Below are 16,820 nucleotides of genomic sequence, written 5' to 3' on the forward strand. Positions count from 1 at the left end.
GAGGAGCTGTGATCGGAAACTGGCGGAGAGAGTAGGAAATTGGTGGGGTTGTAGAGAAGTGGGGATGGGAGAAGGAATTAGGTTTGTGTAATGATGGATACAAGATACTTGAGTCTGCCATTTTAGACTCGAAATTCAGATTGAGCCGATAACTCGAGGAGGAAAACACAACTTTAGCAGTGACTACAATGTAGTAACATTTGTGTTTTGAGTGTCTATACACATACACACCACTAGAACTAGTCAGTGAGATACATATATGCACATACGGGTGTGAATAGTAATACATTGTTTTAACCACCTTAGCATCCACATACATAAAACAGGTTTCTTTGATCCCATAAATAACTAGTCTTCTCAACCTCGGCAGTTCATAAACAGAAAAAAGAAAAATATAACACCTTGTGTTGCAAATACAAAAACGAAGTTTCGTTAACCTAGTATGCATGTTATGAGCATCAAGTTCTTAAGGTCCGTCTACATAGTGCCCCGAGAAGAAGATATTAAGCATTCATTTAATCTTGTATTCCGTTTCAGGAGAAACAAGTAAACTACACTGACAATAGAAAGATCAATATCTAGTAAGTCCTTCAACACTTTGGGAAATATATCCGGGATAAAATAGATTTCGAGACTGTTGAGAATCATACAACAAAAAAGAAGACAAAGTTGCTTCCCAAGGCTCTGTAAATGATAGATGTATCTGGGTGGGTCTCACAAATCAGTTTTAATGCGCCTAATCGTGATAGAAATACAATACATGCTGAACATGGAAACAAAAGAAGATCTTCCTATTAAAACCCCAAGATGGTGCTTAAAACAGTGATTAATCTCGATCAGCATCTTCTATTTCTTCATCCTCCGGTACCCCACGAAGATAAAGAACATTGTTGCATCTGCAGGTTATAAGACATGAACAAAGATTCCATAAGATACCGAGTTAGGAATATTTTCACTTTGTTTTGATTTAAAACTTTCAGAATCAACTGCTTGTCCTGATTCAACCTGAAAAGAGAGCAACTATTTTTACAGCAATAAAAGCTGTATGTATAATTTGCTGTGAATTTGCTTTATGCACGGCAGGAAAATATAAGAGAAAACTTGACTAGGGGTTATTCTCAGATCATTAAAGAATAGTGATCCACCACATCTCCCCATTTGCAAAGTTCTTTCGAAAAAAAAAAACGATCAAGCCATTTGTTCTTTTATTGGAACGAGACAAAGTAAAACAAAATAAATTGATGTTATATCACCCGGACATATCATATGGTTCACTTATTGGCCAATCTCAAATCCATTTTAAGCTGGCAGGGAACCAACAATACTGGCCAAACTCAAAGCAAGCATATCCATCTACGGTTCTGCGACGTTCTATGACCAGGACATATCATATGGTTTACTTATCGGCCAATCTCAAATCCATTTTAAGCCGGCAGGGAACCAATGATGCTGGCCAAACTCAAAGCAAGCATATCCAACGATGGTTCTTCGACATTCAGTTCATTGTGCTCATATAAGCCCAAGCACCAAGTACAGATGAGTCTAGACGAAAGAGGACGATGTTCTAGAAATACAAGAATGGTATTCAACAATGTTCAATTACTAAGGCTATGTTTGGATCAATCTAGAATTTTTGTGGAATTCATTTGTGAAGTATATACTTATTTCAACTAAATGATGATGAAAATACTCTCAGAAATTATCAAAATTCACCTCGTGAAATTGAAATAATGTATTCCAAGGCTTAAATCACACAGGAAAATTTCTTTACCTGATCAAAATCTCTCCCAGATTTCCTGAGAACTGTCCCTCAATATATTCTTCAGCATTACCTAGCTGTGTTTATAAACGAAAAATTTTCAGAAACAAAAAAATGAAGATCGCAGAGATAAATTATTCCAGTGAATCAAATATATTAGGTATCAGAATAATAAGGGAGCACCTGCAAGTTCATGTAAGAGTCCACTGAGGCAAGAAACCCTGCATCTCAAATCAAAAAGAATTATTAGCATATAAACTAAAAATTAAAAAAATAAAATTAAAAATGAGGGTTTTCTATGGACACAATTGACTAGCTAACAGCGAAAAAAAAAAATACCTTTGTATTCCATTCCCCACTTCAATTTTACAATAACTGTTTTCCCAGTCAAGTTGTTCAAGAAGGGTTTGGGGTTAACTGGTATTGTCTGCAAAAATTACGAAACAAGAAATCAAAATGAATTTGAGATTCAAAATCTCAATCAACCGCGAAAAAAGCACTAACTAGCCCTAATGTTCTCCAAAAATACGTATTCTCAAAGCAACGCAACGAAGATGAATCGCCTTAACCTAATATCTAGAGAAGCGAATGATAACTTACCGCCATTGAAGAAAAAAGAAGAAGAAGAGAATAATTTGTCGCTACACTTGGCGGGGTTTAGGGGGTTTAGAAATGGCGGATACTCGTTATGTATTATTAATTCACCACTGCTGCACGGCTCAAGAGTGCCCTAGGCCTGATACGACGTCGTATACCTACGGTCTGTAAGTTCGTATACGTATGATACGGTGTATAAGAGGTTTCGAGGCCTGGTTTCCTAATTTAGTCTTGCTCGTTGACAACATTAAGATCCAATAGCTTGAGGCCCATTGGGTCGACCCGAAATGCATTTAGATTGCACTCTTCGGGTCATCCGGCCATAATCTCATTATTTATTTTTTTATTTAAAAATATAATAAATTTATTGAAATTTAATTTAATTTTATCAGATATTATCTCCTTAACACGTTAATAAATTAAATATTATAATTTATAATTACTACTTTATAATACAATTATATATGGAAGTCAGGTTTAAGAAAACATGTGTGTGTGTGTGTGTGTATACATACATATATATATATATATAAAAGGTTGTGCACATACACATGGAGTGTAGAATAGAGAGGCCAAGAGTAAGTTCACGAGTGGGAAATAGGAAGCACCCGTGAGTGTCTGTGTGTGTATATATACACACATATTTATATATGTATGTGCATTGATTCAGTGACAGAGAGTTGGCAAGAATCAAACAAAACGCAACATTTCATCACACTCACCACCCGACAAAACCCTATTTTGTTTACATTCATCACCACACCCTTGGATTCTCCAACCTCTATCTCATCTCATGCATTGTATATATACATATACATATATATATTGTGTGTGTGTGTGTGTGTGTGTGTATATATATATATGTATGGACAGACGCACACACAAAGTACTATGAGATAATTATTGGAGAGACCCGTGACACTACGCTATTAATAATCAACAAGAGAATAAGACTCGAGAATTTATATCCCACGACGTCGTTTTAAGTCAAATCATATAAAAAAAATATGGCGAGCTTCTTGTTTGTTTAAGGAAATTAATTGGATTTGGATGCAAATGGGGTAATGGATTTGTGGTTTACATTTAAGAAGAAAAGCATCATGATGTTGGTTATGTCCACAAAAGGTGTATATATAATATACATACATACATATATATATATATATATAATATTGTGATTTGATGACCAACAGAGAAATCATCCTCTACATAGTTGAATGTGTGTGTATATATATATACATATATATAGTAACAATGTCGTATTTTAATATTTTGAATATAAAATTTATTATTTTATAATTACCATTTTGGTATATGTACCCGAACTAATAATATTCGAGATTACACATAATTATGTACAAAAAAATTCTTTTTTTGACACTCTCTTTAGCTCTCTTTCTTTTATCCGTACGAAATCTTACTCCACTAGTAGGTTACTTTACGAGCATTCTTTTTACATACTATTATCTAAAAATAATTAAATTATTAATGATCGGACGAAACTAAGATATAATTAATTTTTAATATTTAATTCAACGAAATTAAAAGCTTTAACTCTATATTAATAGTACTGATGCGATCAGATTGAATTTAATTCTAGTTACTCATAATATGTACGAGAAAAAAAAAATTCGTGACAACAATTACAACGGGGAAAAAACTCGACCTAGATTTTTTTATTTAAGAAAAAAAAAACCCTAACTTTCGCTTTATTGATGAAGACATATCATTTCATGTATATCCATGAAAAAGATGTTCTACCTAGTCGAAATAATTTTTCGATAATAATAATAGACGAAACAATTTTTAAAATTGAAAAAAAAAAAAGATACAATCAATTTTACCATCATAATTTTCAAATAATAAATTGAATAATATTCATAGGATCTCATCAAACTCTTAATAATTTGTATATACATATATGCACTTTTTTCTAGTCATGCATAATCATAAATTTTAAGAACATATATATATGTTTATATATATGTTTCTTCCCTACTAATCATATATTTGTACAAATAATCTAAAAAATTAGAGACTAATATTTAATTATTGTAGAAAAATACTAACTTAATTTATTGTTTTTCATAATCAGATAAACCGCCAAGAAGCCATTTACAGGAGCTTCAAATTTCTTTTGAAGAAGATGAAGAAGCAAAAAGTAGAAATGATCTTTAAAGAGACACGTACAGATTAATATAATAAATATGCTCTGTAAATCCTTCATTTCTTCGAGCTGGAAACTCTTCTTATCAGAACCAGCAAGCAAAGAAGGCGATAGAACACGAAGAACCCAATCAAGATATAAACATTACTCCATCTCTGTGTCTCATGGAGTCCTTTCTTCTCCAACACATCTCCTCCCGTCACCATGCAGCTCTTCTTCTCCTCGTACCAGATCATGCATGTCGAAACCAGACAAGAATATTCATTGATCAGCAGAGCGTCAAGAGCGTATTTATACATGGAGAAAAAATGCATGAACAGCCAGTACTTGGGCAAGCTATCTTTCGAAATGAAGTAGCCGGAGAAGAGAAAGAAGCCGCCGAGAAGAATGGTAACGAGCGAGGTTCCGGCGATGTAATTTGGAGCGAGAGAACTTAAGAACATGACGAAGGAATTCGCCATTAGAACGATGATCCAGATTATTAAAACGAAGTGAGAGAAAGCCTGCCATGAAGAACAAAGACCCACTAAGAAGTAAACAGAGACGGAGTAGATGACGGCTATGGCGAGGAGATAAGGGAGGAAGACGAGTGTGTTGGCTATCAGATAAGATGAGAGTCTGTAAACGCCGCTTGAAGTTTCTCTGAGTAGAATCGGGCGTTCGTTGATGAATATAGGGAGAGTTTCAGTAGTGGAGGAGAGGAGAAAAGTGAGAGTGAAAGCAAAAAGACCAAATCTTTTCTCAATCCCCTCTTTTTCATAGCCGATGTTTATATAGATTGTACCCAGAACCAGACCCACGACGAGAGCCTCTAACGTGTTCGTGAGAAAAAGCTGTTTGGTTCTGTAAATAATCTTCCAAAACCTGCTGTACAAAGCACAGACTTCGTGGAACCTCGAGCTTCTGTAACGAGTTTGAGGTTGAGGGAGAGAGAGTGGAGAAGGAGAGTTTGTGGAGTTTGAGGAGGATGGAGTTGCAGGAAAAGATGGCGGAGTAATGGGTTTGGTTTCATGGAGATGGTTTAAAATTTCCATGGCGTATTCGAGAGAATTTAGCTGGGGAGGGACAGTGAAGCCATTAGAAAACAAGAATGTTTCAAGAGAAGAAAGTGTACCGTGATGCACCACAGTTCCTTTAGAGAGCAAAAGCAGTTCATCAATGGCAGACAAGATCTTGAAACTCGGTTGATGAATAGACAAAACGACAGTTCTATGACGAGAAACAGCTATGGATTTCAAGATCTGTGTCACGTTAAAAGCAGAAGTACTGTCAAGACCCGAAGTGGGTTCATCAAGAAGTAAAACAGCCGGGTCGTGAAGAAGACTCAACCCGATTGAAACCCGCCGCCGTTCTCCGCCGGAAAGTCCGTGAGCCAGCCTGGAGTCCGACAAATGCGACAATTTAAGCTCCTTTAAAAGGGAAGATACAACAATGGCGATCTGTGCAGTTTTGGGGACTAACAAATTCGCTGCAAAAGCGAAGGTCTCTGCGACCGTAAGCAGAGGGAGACAAGCGTCGTGTTGAGGGACGTAAGCTGAGAGTTTCCGAAACGACGACGGATTGATCGGTGACGAGTTGAGAAGAACCGTCCCCGTCGTGGGTGAAGTTCTGGCGGCTAGAATATCGAGGAGAGTTGATTTTCCAGCTCCGCTGGGACCAACAATGGCGAGGATCCGAGAAGGGTGGGCTGTGAAAGAAATGTCTCGTAAGATGTAAGTGGGCGGAGTGGTGCAGTGTTTGAAGAAGAAGAAAGGTAAGTTAACGGCGGAAGTCGATGATTTGGTGTAGGAAATTGAAGAAGCTGTTAGCTTGTAAGTTTTGAGGGAAGGTGGTGAGGGTTTGTCGTCCATGGCGGAAAATGAAATGGATCTGTTGCAGAGAACACGATTTATTCCTGTAAATCAATTTAGTTCCAACGTAATCTAAATAAAATCATAATCAAATTATATTTTAAATATACAAACTCAAAAATAAAATGCTTGACGATAAAGAGACATACGTCAAATTGGAGTGGAGATGAAGAAGCAGAATCATGTGAGAGAAACTGTATATTCAAAAAAATACCAAGTGGGAATAAATATATTTATTTAACTTAATGAGAGGAATTTTGTCGTACCAAAATGGAATATTTTTAATATATATATATATATTATACATACATACAATGGCGATTTTCTGATTAGCTCACGAGGCGACAGTTCTTGTACGTGTTTTTTCCAGTTGGGTGTCTGCATGTGACGACGAGCTTTGTATTGAATCGGACTGCGAATCCGTGAACCTCTCCATTTCCCACGAACCCAAAAGATTAATACGTCGTCGTTTTATAGGAATTAATTTTCTCTCCAATTAAAAAATAAATTCGATAAATAATAAACTATTAATTGTGTACCACTAATAATTATAAATATTAGTATTATCCAAGTAATAATTATAAATAAAGTATATTAAATTTCATATTGAATTCTATTATTTTCAATCCCAACTTTAAAAAATTATAATAAAATATATAATAAACGTTTATCGAATTTAAAAAACTCCGAAAGAAATAATTCAATTCTCTTTTTTTTTTTTTGATCGAGGGATTCATAAATCGGAATTTTAATGCATATAGTTCAACGGGAACAAAAGTTTTCATGAACATTTTGTTTCCGAGTTGAAATATTATTTTTAATTACTTCTCGACTGATTGATTACGTATTGATCAACATTCGTAAGTTATTAACAAAAGAAATTTGCATTTTTCGAAACATTTACGATATTATCGTGGTCCATTAGAATTCAAACTTGTTGGGCTTCGAAGTGGGCTGCCACTCGTAAAAATGAAACTGAATTTTCATGAAACCCTACCTGCTCGTCATCTTCTTGACTGTCTCTTCATTTGTACGTGCGTATATGTATGTGTGTGTGTGTGTGTATATATATCTTCAACCCATTTGAACTCAGTTTAAAAAGAAATTGTCGTATCGATTCATACACGAAAATATGGGCTTGTAGTATATCTCCTCTCTTAAATTATACAGCCCATTGACTCACTAGATGAAATAGCCCAATCCAAATGCCTAATTCTAATATACGTATACGTATGTATAACGAACAGCTGCGATGGGTGACAAATTATCCCAGATATGGCGGCCTACAGACCCAGCCGACTGACATATCCGGGTGACTCGCAAGAAGGGCCTTACAGTCCTCAGCAATATGACCATTCTCAGACACGTCCGCTGCCGGAGATGACGACGGTGTCCGAACCAGCAAGACATCCACCTCGACATCCCCTCAGGAACCCAGGGAAAACCACCGTCGCCTTTCCACCAGAATCGCGGGTGATCGCGCCGAAGCCACCCAGCCCGGCCGCCCGTCCACCCAGCCATCCGCAGGTAATGCTTATTTATATATTAGGGTTATCCATATTTTAGCGTTGTTCATACTTTCGTTAATGTTATATATTTTAAGTTTGGCAAGATTAATATATATTATATTGTATTAAAAAGTAATTTGTTTTTTAGAATAAATAATTAATTATGAGTCGAAGAGTTCATCATCTGGTTCGAAGAATTCATCATCTCATCCGCCACCTTTTTTTATTCTTCTTTCAAAATCTCTTTGGAAAATTTGAACATCTTCATCATGCTGTTTTTTACTTGTAAGTCTTTGCCGTCTCCATAAGCAATCATTTACTGCTGACAACAATGCGCGACTAGCATACTCTTTTTATATTATAATACACATCAATCATCACCCTACTGTATATTATCGGATTCCCCATATACATATATGTATATATGCGTGCGTGCGTGCGTGCGTGTGTATGTATATATACCATTAAATATTACCTACAAATCGACATTTCTTTCTTCAACATCAAACTAATCCACTAGAGTTAAAAATTTGTGGGTTAACTCAAGAAACACTGGTTTGACAGCTCTGAACTCAGCGCATACACATTATACACACGACGTGTATGTATGTATATATATATACATGATGATGACTTGGTGGACAACAAAGACAGTCTAGACTACATGCTGCGAAACAGTGTGTGATCTGATGGAAAAAAAAAAAACCAAATGGAGATTAAAATTGACTTTGAAAATGAAGCAGAGAGGTGACTCAAATTGGGAGACAAGGTGGCGGGCGGGTGGGTCTCTGCCATCTTTTGCATTTATGATTTTGTCTTGAAAATTTTTTGGCCTTCGCTTGCATATTTTATTTTTCTTCTTAATTATGACTCTCCTCCCTCCAATTTTTCACAATTTCAAATATTAATAATGCATTTTTTGTTCGTTTGTATATCAATATAGTGATATAATTGTGTGTATAACACTCTTAGATACATGTCTATCCGATGGATAATATGTATGTACAATAATTAGTTCTAAAAATATTTTTAGTTTAGTTACGCGATTTCGATAGAAAAATTTTTTAGCGTCAATACCCTTCGAGTTCAACTCTCATTTAAGCATCGTTAGCCAACTCAGAGACACGTACAAATACAACAATCGATCGAAGTTAGCGGTACATTGAAATACAACAATACAAATAAATAAATTGGTAATAACAAAACTAATCACGCGGTTATCGCACTAATAATATTTTTTTAGAATCTAATCCACGCACGAATACTTATTTTATCGTACGGGATATTTGTCTAATAGGGTTAGACATACGATTAACTATAATAGTGTAATCGTAATATATTTTAAAATATAGGTTATAAGTGTATATTTTTTATGTATTACCCTAATTTATTTTTTACGGGCAGTATAAATTTAATTCGAATTATATTTTTATATATTTATGATTAATATATATATATATTATTTAATTATAAATTTATACTAATCTTAGGGGTAGAAAATATGACTTCATGGGCGGCAGCTTCCCGGATGCATCAAGCAGACAGCTTGAATTTTTCAACTCGTTGCTATCAACAGGAGGATCTTCCTCGGTTACTTTTTTTTTTTTTTTTGTTCTTTCGAGGAAAATGCTTCGTTTACTTTTCAACGAGGTAAAAATTATAAGTATTTACCGAAGGTAAAATGTAAAATTTGTAAACCCCAAGAATTTGCATGTAAAAAAACAATGCTTTATTAGTACCATAAAGTGATACCAAAGACTTCCTTAAACCTATTGAGAATGAGGTAATTTAATGGTTAAATTTTTTATATTTTATTTAAAAATTACGAATTTAAAATTTAATTAGCTCACTACTTTATAACTATATTATAAATTATATAATAAAATATCATTCTTGAACAAAAATTTATTTATTTTATGATTGGAATAGGAAATTTATGTTACGTTATAATTTTAAAATTAAAAAAAAAAAATCAATAAGCGACAGATATATATATTTATTATATTAATAACTGAGTCAGATCGGTGTTTAAAATAGTATTTGATTAAATGAGACTAAAAATTTAATTCACTAATTAACAGTAGTGTCGCAGTGCAAGCCGAACTTTGAAAGACCTCAGACGATCTCCGGCTCGTACGGAATGCTGGATACCGCAATATTATTATTGAGATGGATGGTTCTCTGGCTGTACACGATTGCTTAACAATGATGATTATTGTATTAGTGTTCGGAGTGCTGTCGTCCGCGATATCAAACACTTGTTATTGAAGAATTAACGTGTCAAATTATAACATGCACATCGCGAAGGGAATAAATGCGCTGACCGATTGGTAAATTTTGATTTCTTGTTACAGTTTGGCCTTCATTTGTATGTATGCTCACGCGCCAAGTGATCTCTGTCACGAGAGTTTCTTGACTCGTAATGTATTCGACGAGCTTTTAATTTTTTTTTATTAAATTAAATTTAAATATTGAATAATTTATTATATTTTTAAATAAAAAATACTATGTGATTATTAAATCCTTTTAAATTTAGCTAGAATAGTTCAAAAAACCCAACATAATTTTAGAAAAAAAAAAACTCACTTAGAAAGCTAAGATATGGGAATCATATCTCCTTTTTTTTAACTTTACATCAATCAAATATTTTGAACTACAAAATTAGAAATTGAAAACCCTATTTATTATTATCCAGGTGAGATCTCGACATCATCAGATGGGTAATACACTGCTCTGAATCTAACACAGAGATTAATGTTTATACGGTTCAGTAAGTTTCTTGTCCGAGTCAATAAAATGTTGCCATCAACAAGGAACATGATGGCCTGAAAAAGTGAATAATTCCAAGAACAAAAAATGAATTGAGTGAGGGGGGAAAAGAACAGAAAATATGAATCGCAACTTGTCAAGTCATTTCACCCTCCTTGGTATAATCAATATCCCCCTCTCCTCCCCTCCCCCAACTCTCAAATCTTTCTTTCAAACCAGACATGATTGTTCTTTCTTTCTAAAATTTGTATGTAAGACGTGTATGTATATATATATACATGCATACTGGATTGATTTGTTGTTTTTCTTTCTCGTGGGTCATATAAATTTTTGAACTTTTTCTCTTTTGATATACATGTATATGTATGGATGTAATGGAAACATGAAGAGAGATGTGGGTAACATGAATATATATATATATATATGTACTGGATTGATTTCTTGTTTTTTTTTTTTCAAATGGGTCGTATAAATTTTTAATTTTTTGTTGTTTTGATATATGTATGTATATATGTAATAGATACATGGGTAAGATGAACAGTATCAGAATTTTGCTTCTTTCGATCTCTCAACTATCTAATAATGAATAATACACCGTCAACTTTTTACAGAGAACACAGAAGTGATATAACTCTGTTCTCTTCTCATCATCATAATAGATACCTAGCTACTCAATCAGATTTTCTTTTTTTACATCAAATTTAAGAAAAAAAGAGAGAGAAAAATGGAAACAAGATCCTCCTGTTTTGATTTTCTGTCTTTTATCTTTCAAATTCATGGACAACATTTCCTTTTTTTTTTTTTTTAAATCTCTTTTTTTGTTTTGTCTTGAGTTTTTCCCGCTTGCTCTGTCTTCAAATCCAAGAAAAACAAGAGCTTCTTCTTCCTTCCTTTTTCCTTTACTTCTTCAACTACTGTAGAACCCGCTTGTTTTCTTATAAGAAATTGCTTGTTCGAATGAATTTCTTGCCAACCGGGAGAGTGGGTAAGAATCTGAGAGAGAAGATTTGCAGAGTTAATCACACGATTGAGCAAAGATACTAATGGTGTCCTTGATTAAGGAGAGAAGTTAATATTTTGTACCTTCTGAAGATGAAGTGCTGAGCTTCTCATGTGAAGAATTGCTTGCAGAACGAAGCAAGAATGAAGGATCTGATTTGTCGGGAGAACGAAGGAAAAAAAAAAACATATTAGATTTTTTGAATTGAATGAAAAGATTTTGATTTTTATTATCGGATTAAATTGAATATAAAAAACCTGTTGAAGCATTGAATGATCTCTTGCAGTGAAGAATGGCGCTTTGGATTCCGTCATGTTGCAGAAGTAGCGAATCATCTCTTCTGCTCACCGGCGACCGAGCTCCGAACGCTGCCGACGCCGATCTGCTCTTACCCAGATGCTTACAGACTTCCCGTATTCCCGCCTGAATATTCCCGTGCTTCTCCCTCTTCGGGGAAAATCCGGGCACCGTAACCGGAGACGATGCAGCCGACGCCATTGATATCTCTCCGGATAACTTCACTTTCTCGTTTTGCTTCTTTGAAACCTTAATGTAAAATGGCTTGAGCTTGATTAGCTTCAAGTATTTCTGAATCAAATCCGATCGTTTCGATGAGTCTTCTGCGCTTTGATTTCGTGGAATTCCACCTTTTTTCCTTAGACTGTTTCCTCTGGTGAGCATCGAGAAGCTCTGAACTTCTTCCATTCTAAATTTCACAGCGAAGTTCTTGCTTCTTTTTTCTTCGACGGTCAACTCTGGTTCATCTTTCTTCTCCGTCTTTACTGACTCGTCATCTGTTTTCTCTTTCGGTTTTTTGAACGTGAAGACCCAAAATTTCGGAGCCGATTTGAGTAGAGCAATAGGTGACTGAGGTTTGCCGCTGAGCTCAACTGGGATTATTTTCCGTTTCGAGAAATGATCATTTGCAGACGCAGAAAATGGCTTCTCGGCAAATTTAGTGTTTCTCTCGCCGGCTTTAATGGCGGAACTGTCGGCTTTGTTCTCGCCAGAATCAAGACAACTTCTTTCGTCTCTTAAACTCTTATTTTCTTCGTCACTTCCTTCGCTGTCATTTTTCTTATCATCCAAACAAGATAGAGGTAGCTCAAGATCGAAGAACGAGTCATCTTCTTCCTCCAATGCTTCTTTCTCAGACTCCAACAACGGATACGGAAACCCATCATCGCCACCTTCATTTCTATCACATGCTTTTCTCTCTGTGCTTCCGCCATTATCGTCGCTTGCGGTAGGTCTCTGAAGCTTGAGAAGGCCAGTACCCTCCATGGCAACCACGAAGAAGAATTAAAAAAAAAAAAAAAACAACCCAGAAAAAGAATAACAACGAGATGAATCTCAGCGGGCGTGATGAATGAAGAAGAAGATGAGAGGGTTTAAGCCTTTAAGGGTTTAGTAAAGAGGAGATAAAGAGAGCTTTTGCACATCGTTTTATGGTGGTGTTGGGGAGAGGAAATTGAAAATGGTGTCACAAGGGAGAAGCAGAGAGGAGTTTTAAGCTGATGAGAAAAAAAAAAAAGCTGCTTTTTTTATGCTCTGCTTTTTTCTAAGAGAGCTTTTGGCTTTCGCACAGTGGGCTTGGTATGCTTTTTGGACCTTTGGCTGGTTTTATTGACATGGAGTTGGGTATGTGGCAACAGAAGAAGCACGTGACCATGCCATACACATATACATCTACATATACTTACATATGTATATATATATAGTCTATATAAAGTTTTTTTTTACAGTTGCAGGCTACGGGAAGCAGGGTACAGAGTAATACAGATACTCTTTGCAAAACGCAGGGTTCAGCTCAGAGGTCAGGGACGACCCAGACCTTCTACAAATCAAAGTTTGAATGTTTTTCCGCTTCCCTCTTCCCACGCTCTTTCTCGCGCGTTTCCCTCACTCCATGCTCAGTTCTATTTATCCCGCCCATATTAAATACTAAATTATATTAAATTTCACGAATTAATTTAACAATAATATAATTTCAGAGAAAGAATAAAACGTAATAAATTTATAAAAAAATAGTTTTTAAAAAATATAATAATTGTGAGGCGCGTGAGGTTGGACCGAGAATTTTTAGGTACAACAGACATTTGAGAAACTTCCAAGAAAAAGTATAGAAAGTGAAAATTTTGAAAAAGGAAAAGCCAAAATAGGAAAATAAAAAAAAATAAAAAAGGAAACTAAAAAGAGAGAAGGTAAGTCTTCTTTCAATAGGAGAGAAAGGATTACTTTACCTTTTTCTTTTTTCTTTTTTATTTTTTTTTTTTTCTTTTTTCTTTTTTTATTTAAAAAATATATATATATATATATATTAGGGTTATTTTATTAATAAATAAATTGGAATCAAAAGATCTGGTGAGTCAGAAAATGGGCAAAGGCAGGTCATGCCTTGGGGGACCCTACCCTTTTAAAGGGATGGGTCTTCAGTCTTTTACATAATTTTTATTGGACTCATAAAAAGAAAGAGTCCAAGTCTTGCCATAAAAGGTTTGACTTTTGGCAGAGTTCAGTTGCTAATAAAATATTTTTATTAAATTCAATATATTTTAATAAAAATTTATAATTATATATTATTTAAAAATAATACAGTCACAACGTTGTGATCGAGATTATCTCTTAATAAAATTCTTAATTCTTTAATTCGCTTATAAATATATGACAAATAAAATATTTTTTTTCGTTAAATTGTGTTAAAAATAATATTTTTTTTATAAAAATCTTTGATGCGTAATTCACAACGTGTCTGATAGATATTTTAATAACATTTCTAATTCTATGACTTACTTTTTTAATTTAATTTTAATCGTTACGAGTTGATAAAAAGTAAAATATTAAGTTAGTGGATTATTCAATTAATTATTAAAAATTAATAACTTTAATTTATATTTTTTAATTAAAAATAATTAATTTTTAAAAAAATTAATGAAAGTATTTAACTTATAATAATGGGTTATATTTTTAAGAAATTTGGTTAAAATATAAATTAATAAAAATAAACAGTATTATTAATTTAAAATTTTGAGGTAAAAGAAATTAACAATAATATTTTTTTTATAAAAATTTTTAATGCATAATTTATTTTTATTGAACTCGACATATTTTAAAAATAATACAGTTATAACGTGACTTTAATTCTACCACTCACTTTTATATAAGATAAACTCATGGTAGGTAAATATTGTTGGCATGATGTAATGTGTGTATGTGTGTGTGTGTGTGTGTGTGTATATATTATATATATATATATATGTATATATGAGATTCCATCTTTGGGTGTGGCAGGTGATGAGCTTTTTGTATTATGTGTTATTAGAGTACTGTAGTAATTTGCTTGTATGTACTGTGCTCTTATATATAAGTCTGTGAGCAATGAGTAAACTTCACATGTATCTTCTTTGATTAATTAATTTAATGACCAGATGAAGAACACCCAATATTAAAATAAATAATTTTACTAATTTATTCATAAAATATGTATAAATAATTAGGTTATAATATTTTTAATTAATAAATAATATTAATAATATTATAATAAGCATGATTATTAATTGAATAATTAATTGCTGTTTAATTATAATTTTGAAAATAATGTCATAAGTTGTAAGATTCTGTACCCTAAATCATGGATATAAAATGACAAGTTGGATTTTTTTTTTCTTCTTTTTTGGAAGGGGGAGGGGGGGAGGGAAGAGATTTTGCTTTGTCTTCCAAGACCATCATTGTTTTTTCATTTTTCATTGTTGTCATCTCAGGTGAATTGTGCCAGTCCTCATCATAAATGTGTGTATATATATATATATATAGATATATAGATATATTTCCCCATTCAAAAATCAAAATCCCTTTGTTGTATAGCTTTTTTTTTATAAGAAAATATGGGTTATTGAATATTTTTGAGTAAATTTGTTATTAAAAAAAAAGTAATACAACCATATTAAGAAGTAAATTATTTCATATACGAAATTTGTAATCTTCGGCACAGAAACAAAGTCATAAATAAAATATGAAAGTGAAATAATAGAGTTTGAGTTTATATTTCTTACACGTAAACTTATCTGGTTCGCGAGTTACCTTATTACAATTCCTCATAACCCATCTAATGGTTTATGTCGGATTTCTGCTGTGGGAAAGCTCTACAAATTGCGATGATGAATTCAAATTTCGAGTAATTTTTATTATTTATTGTCTAAGATTTTTGAACTATTTGGACGTCAACTTTCACAATGTTGATCATTTGAACATTGGATACAATATAGAGTAAAACCTGACGGTACCCCATTAATTTTGCTAGATATGGCAATCGACAGCCATTAATTCGTCATGAGAGTGCAATTAAAACAACACTTGAGGAATCTCGTATGACTGCATTATAACCCGCTTCGGTTCCGACTTCAAAAATTGTACTATCCACATTACGCTTATAATATCCCACTTCAGGGGCTTTGTCAGCGCTGCATCTCCATTGGGCTTTGATAGGGTTGCATCGTTCCCTTACTGCTGATGATGTTTGTTTGCCACCACTTGCCCAAGTGTTTTCGCATTAGGTAGATAAATGTTTGGTCTGCAAACACCTTCCCCGTCTACAGTAATTTATTTGGCTCGTGTTGTAGTCTCCACATACAACAGAGTACGACCAGCTACTTTTTGTGTGCTCGGCGATTTAACCATATGTTATCCCCATCTTAGGACATCATAAAATTGTGCGATATGAACTTGAATACCCATAATTCCCCAGCAACATCTCCCTTTACTGCATTAAAGGAAAACATGTTGAGTAGTTTCTCTTATACCACAACGAGAATACGTTGTATTGTCTGCAGTACCTTTCTCGCATAATCTCAACTTAGCGGTAAAAATGTTATTCAACAATCTCCACATAAAGTTATTGAGTTTGGGCATAACGTCAGCCTGTTATATATACTTCTGCAAGGCCGCTGTACTCTCTCCATGCCTTGTATCTATTATAATTCTTTTTAATGATTTGTTATATCTCCAAAAAAATTTAAGAGTATATTGATTGAGTGTATTAAACAAGATTCATATTGAAGAATTGTGTGTATACTTTAAGACTTAATATATATGTAATACCCATACCCGAATTTGGTCCGGGATCAATTTCAGTATTTTAAAAAATAAATAAAGAATTAGTTATAATTTAATT

At 33.8% G+C, this 16,820-nt stretch overlaps 3 protein-coding genes across 4 annotated transcripts; all 3 read right to left on the bottom strand.

Annotated features, from left to right (window-relative positions):
* Window positions 1-597: 597 nt before the first annotated feature.
* LOC110823291 (putative small nuclear ribonucleoprotein F) lies at window positions 598-2,519 on the bottom strand. Its single transcript, XM_022053656.2, has 5 exons — window positions 2,360-2,519; window positions 2,099-2,186; window positions 1,943-1,980; window positions 1,772-1,836; window positions 598-896 (listed from the first exon to the last, which is right to left on the bottom strand). Exons 1-5 carry the CDS (start codon window positions 2,363-2,365, stop codon window positions 827-829), a joined length of 267 nt encoding a protein of 88 aa, XP_021909348.1. The 5' UTR covers window positions 2,366-2,519; the 3' UTR covers window positions 598-826.
* A 1,861-nt stretch (window positions 2,520-4,380) lies between these two features.
* On the bottom strand, window positions 4,381-6,635 carry ABCG8 (ABC-2 type transporter family protein). 2 transcript variants are annotated; one of them, XM_088211659.1, is made up of 2 exons: window positions 6,523-6,635; window positions 4,381-6,417 (listed from the first exon to the last, which is right to left on the bottom strand). In XM_088211659.1, the coding sequence occupies exon 2, from the start codon at window positions 6,371-6,373 to the stop codon at window positions 4,580-4,582; it is 1,794 nt and encodes a 597-aa protein (XP_088067785.1). In that variant the 5' UTR covers window positions 6,374-6,417; window positions 6,523-6,635; the 3' UTR covers window positions 4,381-4,579. The 2 variants fall into 2 exon arrangements, with proteins under 2 accessions (XP_088067785.1, XP_088067784.1); XM_088211658.1 differs by having other exon boundaries at window positions 4,381-6,392; window positions 6,523-6,584.
* A 4,556-nt stretch (window positions 6,636-11,191) lies between these two features.
* Window positions 11,192-13,436, bottom strand: MAKR5 (membrane-associated kinase regulator). The gene is made up of 3 exons (XM_022053401.2): window positions 11,908-13,436; window positions 11,734-11,802; window positions 11,192-11,643 (listed from the first exon to the last, which is right to left on the bottom strand). Exons 1-3 carry the CDS (start codon window positions 12,932-12,934, stop codon window positions 11,558-11,560), a joined length of 1,182 nt encoding a protein of 393 aa, XP_021909093.1. The 5' UTR covers window positions 12,935-13,436; the 3' UTR covers window positions 11,192-11,557.
* Window positions 13,437-16,820: the final 3,384 nt, after the last annotated feature.

The sequence above is a fragment of the Carica papaya genome, chromosome 9 (genome assembly GCF_054855325.1).
Source record: "Carica papaya isolate Zhongbai chromosome 9, ASM5485532v1, whole genome shotgun sequence".
Taxonomy (NCBI): Eukaryota; Viridiplantae; Streptophyta; class Magnoliopsida; order Brassicales; family Caricaceae; genus Carica; species Carica papaya.

Coding starts and splice junctions, on each gene's coding strand:
- LOC110823291 (XM_022053656.2), bottom strand. Junction 1,837..1,942: donor ACTCTTACATGAACTTGCAG/GTGCTCCCTTAT, acceptor TTATAAACACAG/CTAGGTAATGCTGAAGAATA. Junction 897..1,771: donor CTGGGAGAGATTTTGATCAG/GTAAAGAAATTT, acceptor TATAACCTGCAG/ATGCAACAATGTTCTTTATC.
- ABCG8 (XM_088211658.1), bottom strand. CDS start 6,557: ATGATTCTGCTTCTTCATCTCCACTCCAATTTGAC. Junction 6,393..6,522: donor CATCTCCACTCCAATTTGAC/GTATGTCTCTTT, acceptor TCTCTGCAACAG/ATCCATTTCATTTTCCGCCA.
- MAKR5 (XM_022053401.2), bottom strand. CDS start 12,934: ATGGAGGGTACTGGCCTTCTCAAGCTTCAGAGACCTACCGCAAGCGAC. Junction 11,803..11,907: donor ATCATTCAATGCTTCAACAG/GTTTTTTATATT, acceptor CCGACAAATCAG/ATCCTTCATTCTTGCTTCGT. Junction 11,644..11,733: donor CAGCACTTCATCTTCAGAAG/GTACAAAATATT, acceptor CTTCTCTCTCAG/ATTCTTACCCACTCTCCCGG.